The 10,188-nt window shown below is 38.3% G+C and overlaps 1 protein-coding gene across 12 annotated transcripts; it reads right to left on the bottom strand.

Annotated features, from left to right (window-relative positions):
* Positions 1 to 155: 155 nt before the first annotated feature.
* Positions 156 to 9,411, bottom strand: LOC6495721 (solute carrier family 12 member 6). Of its 12 annotated transcripts, none has more exons than XM_014907978.3 (22): positions 9,402 to 9,411; positions 7,819 to 7,950; positions 5,840 to 6,031; positions 5,371 to 5,504; positions 5,221 to 5,303; positions 5,050 to 5,152; positions 4,869 to 4,974; positions 4,666 to 4,795; positions 4,478 to 4,596; positions 4,201 to 4,419; positions 3,978 to 4,134; positions 3,656 to 3,915; positions 3,348 to 3,600; positions 2,924 to 3,286; positions 2,675 to 2,864; positions 2,402 to 2,617; positions 2,227 to 2,334; positions 1,834 to 1,887; positions 1,128 to 1,220; positions 692 to 822; positions 493 to 632; positions 156 to 428 (listed from the first exon to the last, which is right to left on the bottom strand). In XM_014907978.3, the coding sequence occupies exons 2-22, from the start codon at positions 7,928 to 7,930 to the stop codon at positions 337 to 339; spliced, it is 3,255 nt and encodes a 1,084-aa protein (XP_014763464.1). In that variant the 5' UTR covers positions 7,931 to 7,950; positions 9,402 to 9,411; the 3' UTR covers positions 156 to 336. The 12 variants fall into 12 exon arrangements, with proteins under 12 accessions (XP_014763464.1, XP_032306692.1, XP_014763461.1 ...); XM_032450801.2 differs by lacking the exons at positions 7,819 to 7,950; positions 9,402 to 9,411 and adding exons at positions 6,145 to 6,303; positions 6,919 to 7,246; XM_014907975.3 differs by lacking the exons at positions 7,819 to 7,950; positions 9,402 to 9,411 and adding exons at positions 6,145 to 6,303; positions 6,936 to 7,246.
* Positions 9,412 to 10,188: the final 777 nt, after the last annotated feature.

Genomic DNA, 10,188 nt, shown 5'->3' with positions numbered 1-10,188 from the left:
AATCGAGGCCAGTGTTGAGCAATCCTACAGATACATTTGTATCTACACAATCGTACTGTAAAGATATCACTAGGAACTGTAAAAAGTCGGGTAGATAAGTTCAAAAAAAAGCTTCGATTCTTTGATCCATAACCTCCTATATAAAAAGCCCGCCATTAATAATTACTGTAGACCGTGGTTTATTGTTACAATTTTTTGATATTTTATTTACGTAAAAATAAAATATTTGGACATATGATTGAATATAACAAATTAATAACCTTCTTTTAAAAATTTGATTGATTCTTAAACTTGTCTAGTGTTGCGAACTCTTATAAAACTGAGCGATTAATGCTCTTAAGAGTAAATTGTTATAACTTCACGGCCTCCTCCACGAACCATTAACACTTTTTCAAGGCCCTCTGTTAATACCTCCAGAAATTCCATATCTGAAAGGAACAAAAATTTTAGCATATCTCTTTTTTTTAGTGGGAATAATAGATATAATCTTACAATTGCTTTCACGCTCCGCTCTCACTTCCCTAGGAGGACCCGGTAGATTCATAATAACCAACTGGGCGTCCTGTGACTTTTCTACAATAACTTCATTTAGTTTTATTGCTGTGTGCATGCGACGAACATTGAACTCATCCCTGTTTCAAATATTTTATTAATTATATAAAAAATAATAAATTTAAGTAAGTATCCTTACGGTTTCACACTGGACTTTAAGTCTCCGTCGGCTTTCTCTGTTGAATCATCCTTGTTAGAAGTAGTTTCAGGTGCGTCCTCTTGCTCGGGACCATCCAAATCAATTGAGTTACGTTTCTCGTCGTGAGAATCCTGTGGATTCAGATCAGTAAGATATTAGATCAAATTCATGCAAATTCCAAGTGGAATGACAAGTGCCGTCGCATTAAAATAAAAATATAAAACATCATGTAAAATCAAGAATGATAATAAGCATAAATTATCATTTAAAGAATAAATCAAGTTCTTAACTCGTTTCCAGTTTCGTTTAAATAAAGAAATGTTTAGTCTCAGGCTTACATTTCATGAGGTCGTTGATCTCACTTAATTTTTAAATACTTATGTGTTATATCGAGAGATTAGAGACAATGAGATAAACAATAGTCGAAAGTACATACGTGATTTTGTGTTTCTTCTATAGTTGGATCGGCGAAGCGAACTTTAGACGCCGTTTTGGTGGCGTCATAATGGTGGTCTACAATTGTTTGAACCTGAAAATGTTACCATGGACGAGTATGAGAAAAGTAGGTTGCAGAGAGGGTGCACAGAGGCCAATATCAGAGGAGGGATTAACTATATTCTCGGGATGCATACCACAAAGCATTTACACATATATCTTTTATTTTTTTTTTTCTTATAACAATTAGTCTAAATTGCACACTTAATATTCTCTCAGCAGTGCTTTAGATATATTCAAAAAGAAAAGCTCAAAATATTTAATTTTATTAACTTATATGGCTTATCGGAAGGATATAGACAGGATTAAATAATAATTTAACGATTATAAGAGTCCCTGGAATCTCTGCTGATAAAGGCTACTGCTAAAGCAAATTCCAATTGGTGACTGGAGAGTAATTTACATTTCGATAGAGTTATAATAGATATGCGGAAGTGAGGATTAGCAACAAACATACATATATAGAGAGACACAACACATAGAAGTTTATGATATGAAGATGATCGGAACAGAGACACATGCTCCCTAAGGATATGCGATGATGAGAGACACGAGGAGGGCTGATTTCATAGTTATAGTATGTTCGAGCAATGAAGAGTTTGTATCTGGGAGATATCAATATGGATAGTTCGGTTTATACTCTTTACCAAAGACATTTTATTATCACTGGATGTTTCCTTAAAGTCCATTATAGTCTGACCCTTTTTATTTTCAAATATACATATATAAAGTGTAAAGTTATAATTTGGATCTCAGATAGTTGTATGATTAGTTGAAAGTACATGAAAACCAAAGCTCAAATCATTTCCTCTCAACAATCAAAAACCAATAACTTCAAATCGTAATCGAACAAATAATCGTAATAACTATGCTAATTAAGATTTAAGAAAATCAAAATTCAAATGTGCATTATGGCAGTTTTCAAACAAAAAACAATGGGTTGATATTCGTATGAGCCTCTTCACGTTAAAACGAAGTACAGATGCGGATTAAATGTTGTGAGTAGAGTTTTTCGTCCAATCGAACAGGTGGCTACTTACCACTTTGGAGTTTTCTTTTTTATTTAAACCTAATGCTCTCAGCATCTGATTACGCTGTTCCATCATAAGTGTCCGCTCATAGGTATAGGCAGAAATGTCGCTGTTATTCTGAAAATTATTGTAAATATTTTTAGAATCATAATACATACAGGATTTTTTATGACTTTTGACATACCATCTCGACCACTTCGACATCTGCCTCGATTCGCAGATGGTACAGGAATGTCTTCAAATCTTTCTTCATTTGAATCGAGTTGTCCTCGATTTGAGCAACAGTGAAGATCCTCAGCTTGCAGTTGCGCCAAGTGCGATGTTGCTTCAGCAAGAACGGCAGCAACATGAGCAGGCCGCCGTCATGGACAATCCACCAGATGTCGATGTTGCCACCAATCTGTTGAGAAGCATACAGTTAATATTTGTTACAAAGAAAAGGATTTATTAAAAATACTGCCTTGTGGTTCGATTCTGGATAGAAGTTAATGCCCTTGGGCACCAGGAGAGCCATGTGGCAGGCGGCCACTGTGCGAACTGTTTGGATGAAGGTCTTCCAGCTGTTGCGCCCCTCCTGTCGCCAGCTATAAGGCCATCCCACGATGACAGTGTTCGGCTTCATGCCACCCAGTCCAATGGTTTGAACACTGCAATCGAATCATTATTTCTAGTATATAATAGTACTCTAGTATCTCTAGAAACTTACACTGAGCTGAGGCCTTCTCCTATTTGTTGGGCGACCAGGACATCGCAGAATCCCTTCACCTTCTCATCGGTCATGTATTTGCGCAGCGTGGACTTTGCATCCACTGCCTTGTTAGCTATCTTCGTGTGGTCGCCCTTTATCACAGACACACAAATCGTCAGTCCCTTGCCAGCTTTCAGCTGGGTAGCAAAGGAGAATATCTTCCTATACTTTGGCAAGAGGTTATCATTGAGCTTTGAAAGCACCAAAATTTGGGGACGCCAATTTTTCGTATGCGGTGGGCCTTCCTCCAGACGAAGGAGCGAGTACCTGGCGGCGGTGAGAGCCATTCCACGAATGCCATCACCCCACTCCTTTTCGGCACTACAATTTTAGAGATAGATTGTATTATTAGACCTTTAAATAAATTATTTTAGTTGCTTACCCTCGGTACTCAATGTATTTGTAAATAATAATGGCCATTCCCATAGCAATCAGTGCGAAATACCAGGATGTCATGATCATGACTGATATGCACAGTGTCAGGCCGATCAGGGACAAGCTCCAGTGGTAGAACTTGAACCGAGGTCTCCAGTTGGGAGTTCTCAGCAGGGTTTGTACGGCGCAAGCCAGGTTAACAAAACCGTAGCACATAAGGAAGAACATGGAGAGTAAAGGCGCCAGCAAGTCAACATTGCCTGCAAGTGTTTAGTTACAGATTCTGGTTTCTTGAAAGATATGATATCTACTTACCCAGGAGAATACCGCACTGGCAAATGACAATGGTCAGGAGCAGGGCACGGGTGGGCTCACCACGGCTCGAGGACTTGGCGAATGGAGCCAGGAAGGGAATGATCTCGTCCCTGGCAATGGCCTGAAGCAGACGCGGAGCGCCCGTTAAACTCTGAAGACCAGCTCCAAGGGTGGACAGGAAAGAGCCAATCAGAATGACCCACTGGTTGGGCCAGGCAATGTTGGCCACCACCAATTTTCCACCAATGGATTGACCGAATCTGAATGGGATATTTGAAAATATAAGTAAGCAATTCTAATCATAATAGTCAGGGCTACTCACTTATCTCTCAGCAGGAGATTATCCACTGTGCCGGCGAAGAACATGACGCTGGATAAGTAAACAGTACTGGTGGTCAGAATGGCACATATCGTTCCGATGGGTATACTCTTTTGAGCGTCAGCCAAGTCTCCAGAACGATTAGATCCAGCCATGATACCTAAAGTAGAGGAAACTCCATTAATTTCAAATAAATTTTCAAAACTAATTGTAGTCTGAGACGAACCTGTTACCGATGGGAAGAAAATGCCAATGAGCAGGGTGAACGATGTTGTTATGTCGGCCATGATCTGGTTGTATGTCTGGCCACTGGTGTTCTCGATATCAGAAGGGTTCTTGCCGTAGGATATAAACTGGCCCTTCTCCAAAAACGAAGGAAAAATGTTGTCGTAGAAAACTCCACTGGCCAGTCCCTTGATGCCCTTCACCTTAGTTACGTTGTGTGCTAAAGAAGGAAATTAATCAGATACTTACCGAGTTAATGAGAGGACTATAATACTTACTTAAGTAGTAGTCATCGCATTTTCCATCCGGGCAATAAATGTCCACCATGAATGGATCGCCCTTTGTGCAATTGTCCAGTGGGATGTCCTTCAAAAGTCGATTTCCCAGAACACACATGCTATCAAGGCAATCAAGTCAAGTGTTAATCCAAGCCGTTAATCTTTGATAATATATCTATATAACTTACTATAGCTTTTCGTTGCCATGGATATTGTCAAATATTCCCACATAGACCGCTATTATCGACAGAATGACGCAGGCCAGTGCCACTGTTGCGAACTTGTTGACAAATTTCACGCCCACGAACACAATGAGTCCTTTACATTAACGTTTAGTGGCAAAGACATTAAAAAATTTATACTTTTCATGTGGCTTTTAACTTTTACTTACCCATAAAAATGAGCAATATTGTGCCGTAGACACGGAAATTGTTGTACATCGCCTCAGCATCCTTGGTGAAGTCGCCAAAGATTGATGCCCACGGCGCCATGTATGTCTGAAGTGAATAAATTAATTTTTAATATATTTCCAGCCCCCATGGGTTATGGGTTAGAGAGCCTAGTCATCTTACCAATACGATTTCCACAGCACCGACTATATACATTGCCGCTGCTAATGTGGTTCCCGTATAAAACAACATTCCCACCGCACCACCAAACTCAGGGCCCAGGGATCTACATATACATACATATATTTTTCAATTAGAAAAACAAATAATATAGAATCCTTCAGTGGAAATTACCGGGATATCATGAAGTAGCTCCCTCCCGCAGGAACCACTCCATTCGTTGCAATGGCCGACATCGAAATCGCAGTTAGCATTGTCTGGAATTGGAAATCCAATTTAATGGATGACTGGGATTGGTTACCTTTGGATATGATGATATCTTACCACACAGCAGCAGGTCAACACAATTAAGAATCCACAGATGGCGCCAGCCGTTCCAACAACCCATGTTAATCGAATGAACAATATGACACCAAAGATATTTTGAATGCATGGCAAGAACACTCCAATTAGGGTACCTTTAAGATCAAATATTTAGCGACCAAGTGGTTAGTTAACCAGAGTGAGTTCATTTTTTATTGACAAGCTTGCATCTAAAACAATTTCATTTAAGTTCATGTGCAATATGCCCCCAATGGAAAAATGTATATAATTTTCAAAGAATTCTTATGCGGGTTAGAGAACGATGATGTGATGATGAGAATTAATTATTCTTATACAGCCTTTGTCGGGGCTGAAATGACTGCAGTTTTATGTATGATGGAGTGTTGTGTGTGGTTCTGTGCAATATGCCATGTCGTGGGCCTTTCAATATGAGAGGACAATAAGTTAATTAAGTCGCGGCGAAACATACCCATTCGAGCCGATGGAGCTGCCGGCTTTGCATCGGGATCGGTGGCCGCTGGTATCGTGTTTTCATAATTGGCAATTGATGAAATGAACGTTGATATATGGGGCCTGGTCGCCAAATCATCATCGTATAAATATAGATTTGGGTCGATGCTGGACTTTTGGTTTTCCTCAGCCCTGTGGATATCACCTGAGTCTGAAAAAGGGTTTTAGGATTTAAGATTAGTTATGAGTTTAATATATTTTGAAATAATAATATTATGCAATAGTTTACTATAATAATTTTATATAATATATCCTAATATATACCTTCATTTTTTGTTTCGTGAACTGTACCATTGTGTTCGGATGGTATTATTTCCATTTCATCCGAATCATCTTTTGCACTGTTACTTTGCATGTTAACGTTAGGTTTGACTTCAAACTTTTCCTCTAGATTGCACTTTTTTCACTTAAAATTAGGTAACACTAGAATGTCAACGAGAATATAGTAGCCATAGCCTTTAGCCCATAGCCTTAGCATACAAAAAAAAGGACTCTTCACATTCGCATTATATAACCGAAAGGCGTGGCCGAATCAGTGTATATTCACGTTTATGTGGTCATGTACTTGAGATTTTCTTTTTTTTTTGTTTTGAGATTTGAAAGTTGGAGTTTCCAGTTGGGCTTTTGGGGGGGAGGCTCTGCTCCCGAAGTGAGTGTGGAATTTCTAATGAATTATTTTAAAAGTAAGGATGGAGATGCTGTGAGAAATTGTGCCAGCTCAGACAAACAACAAGAAAATGGGGAAAAAAAATGTAACCGATTAATTTAGGTCAAGGATTTTCAGGCCGTCATCGTAGGGCGGTAAATATAAATCTTAAAGTCCACTTATTATTTTTTTTTTTTTAATGCGGCTCTCGAGCACTACTAGTGGCAGTAGTACACATAAAAACCAAACTGTTCGAGGGAACTAATGTTGTGGCAAATTGTTACGAAATGAATAGCCTGGTGCCGCATCCGCAGGCGAATGAAAGGATAGCCTGGGGTCGGTTACGGTCTCTGGCTGTAATCTTCAATCCAAAAAAAAAAAATGGCACACACTTTGTAATTGAACGCACTTGTATCTCATGTATGTATTTGATTATTGTTAGAATTTCGTCGATTGTTAAAAGTATGTTATATGTTAAAGGTGCTCAAAAAAGAACTGGTTTTTCATGTTTTAGATTTTTTTTTATATATATTTTGTTTCCTTTTTTTTTAGAATTTTTTTTGTTTTGTTTTATTTGAAAGAAGATTCTTTCTAAAATTATTTTAGGCGAGCGAAAACGCTCAGATGTATGCTACTTTTCGTTTGGATTAATAGAAAAACTAAGAAAACTGTTGGTATTCGGGCGAATAAAAATTATGTTGCCCAGGACCCTGAGCGTTCAATTGAGATGAAATCGAAAGCTTTTGTCTACACACATTTTTAATACACACACACTCTCCCGCGCGAGAGCTAAGCCAGGACGATGCCGAAAGGAGACAGGACACACCATAACAGCATTGAGAGCAAAAATAATGGGAGGGATGGGACTAGGACTGGGACTGGGTGAGCGAGAGTGAGAGCGAAACGCCACTGCAGGTGTACATTCCTTGGTACACGTCCCAATGGCCCACACAAGCCCACTCTCAGTCGCAGGATTTTAGCCAGGACATTCAGCACTCTCGCCCAGCATCCGCTGGAAGGGAAGGGAAAAAAATCCAAGGCGAAAGCTATGCCGCCTGGGCGGCTCTCAGTCTCAAAAAGCTTTTCGCAGGTACAACAAGCTTTGCCTTACAGCTGCCGGAAAATTGTGTCAGCAGGGCATCCCGGACTTTTACAATTTGGGGCACCGGAGGAGGATAGAATTGCAGGCCCATAAGCTCCATCCATCCGCCGATACAGTCTGCCCAGGGTAACATGGAATATGTTCACCCACCCACCCCTGCCGGAAGCTTTGCGGGATGTTCGGTTCTCACCTAGAGTCTCGTCGAGGATGTCTCCGAGAAGTTTTCCGCTCGCCGATTCGTCATTATTGTAGTCCAAGACGGTATCTTCTTCTGCTTTCGTCACTTGAAATCTATCTGGCATATTTATGGATGTAAGGCACTCTGAAATAAAAGGAGGTACTCATTAGTCTAGATTCTAGAGGATTAAAATTCAATCAAATGCGTTCCCCTAATACAGGCGGGCAGTGGATGTCCTCGAACTACCAACTAAGCTCAGTTTTAATCTAAAAGTCCCATAAGTTCAAGTCTTTTGTTCTTTTTGATTTGCCGCAACATAATCCGTATGAGATATCCTAAAACTACTAGCTTTGTAGCTTAAAGGGTTTACTTTCTACACTTTCCCTGTCTCCGCCGAAAGACTTGATTGATCGAAATCAAACAGACATTAATACCGGATATCCCAACTCCAATAAGCTCTTTTCGTTTTCCTTTAAAACTGCCGAAAAAAACGTAAGATTTTTATCCGAAAGATAATTAACTTAAAACTAATTAGATCCAGTTTCTTGGGCTTGCCGCTCCCTTGAAACCCCGTGATATCTTCCAAAGCACCTTTACACTAATTATTTAAATAGTATTAGTTTATGATCACATGACTATGGAAATTAGTAGACGGCCAAGAAAAAAAGAAATGTCTTGAAAAAATGCGCCCATTTCCAGTCAGATAAAAAACTGTTTTCGATCTCGGGCGACAATCGGTTTATAATCTTATTGGGAACAAGAGATAACGGTTACTAAGTTGCTCGTTATGTCATACATGAGAAATATACTTAATTTAAGACTTTTTTTTATATAATATTATAACTTTGCTGCTCACTAAGGATGACTAGAAAGAATATTAAATGATATATTAAAATATGGGAAACATTCTGAAGCGAAAACTATCTAGTATGATTAAGCACAGACTGATAAAAACTAATACGGTACTTTAGTCATGACCTAATATATGTTTTGGATAGCAATCCATAAATTCCAGGAGACATCCATTCTATGAGATATGTAGATACATTTGCACAACTTCCTACATGTGTATGTAAATTGGTGCGTGAGTGTATTTACATACATACAAAGGCTGTGTGCTTATCACGATCTTATTGTCTCATCTCCCCAGGGGCCTAACAAAAAAAAAAACAAGAAAGACAAGCTGAAAACCCCAAGTGGGGCTGTTGTCCATTGATAAATGGACAAATCTGTACACATCGATTGGTACGCTATCACAGACATACACACATATAGGAAATTATTCCATAGATTAACGTAAATACAAATCTACATGCACAAAGAAGTGCATATTTACACGCAGTGCATGTAGTAAAGGACGGGGGCTAACGTAAAAATCAGATGACACCTGGTCTGGAATAGCGCTTATTATCTAACATTAATTAAATCAAAGAGTTTTCGATCCATAAACCTGGAGTACCGCACAATTAACGCAAATCTCACATCGGTAGCCCACTGAACAATCAGTCATACATACGCGGATATGTACATTGGGGAACGCTATTGATACGGGAAAAATGTAATGTTGACGCGCAGCGAAATTTTATTTCATTTACTTGAGCAAGCGCCTTGAAGAAATCACCGACGATCCCACTTATTCTAACTAGCGTCCTTTTTTTTTAGCCTATATATTTATTTATTGTGGCTGGTGCTCCTCCTCCTTATAATTTAGTGAACTTTTCAATTGTACGAATAAAATAAAACTATCATATTAAAGGCGCATGAGTAATACAAAATGATTTTCCACTGTATATAATTTGGAATCGCGAGTGGGGGAAATGCTGTTTGTATTAATGAAAAGTGAATTGAAATCAAATGTAACGCATAGGGGAACGCATGAAAACCGATTGTATTTTGGAAAAAAATCCGCCAGTGATATTTTTTTATTGCAATTAGCACCCTAATTCCTCTTGATACCATTTTTATGATAATTTTCCCTCCACATTTGTGGACGCAGAAAAGTACTGATTCTGGCCAAAGTTTATAAGGCAGTCAAAGTGGCCGAAAAGGCTATATATATGTAAATGATAATCCATGTTGTATAGTATTTTTTAAAAATATTTTTCACATACATAAATAAAAATTATACAAAAAATATTACTTAAAAAAATAAAAACTATATTATCACAGCTGAAATTATAGTCACACTATTATAATTATATTTGATGCTAGTTATTTAATTTTGTTTAAAATATAATCATTTTAAATGATTGTTTTCCAAGATTTAGTTTGCAAAAATTATTTCAAATGTGCTATGTAAAGAATTTATATTTTTACATACAATAGGGATGCATATTTTATGCGATAGTTGAGTGGGAACTTTTTGAAAAAGTTTTTAAAATT

This window comes from Drosophila ananassae, chromosome 3L (assembly GCF_017639315.1).
Source record: "Drosophila ananassae strain 14024-0371.13 chromosome 3L, ASM1763931v2, whole genome shotgun sequence".
NCBI classification, from domain to species: domain Eukaryota; kingdom Metazoa; phylum Arthropoda; class Insecta; order Diptera; family Drosophilidae; genus Drosophila; species Drosophila ananassae.
This window is presented reverse-complemented; position numbering and strand designations above follow the sequence as displayed.

Excerpts from the sequence above, each read along its gene's own strand:
- LOC6495721 (XM_014907978.3), bottom strand. The coding sequence starts at position 7,930 with ATGCCAGATAGATTTCAAGTGACGAAAGCAGAAGAAGATACCGTCTTG. Across the intron at positions 5,304-5,370 it reads TGTTGACCTGCTGCTGTGTG|ACAATGCTAACTGCGATTTC; the intron begins GTAAGATATCAT and ends TTCCAATTCCAG. Across the intron at positions 4,135-4,200 it reads TTTCTTCCCATCGGTAACAG|GTATCATGGCTGGATCTAAT; the intron begins GTTCGTCTCAGA and ends CCTCTACTTTAG.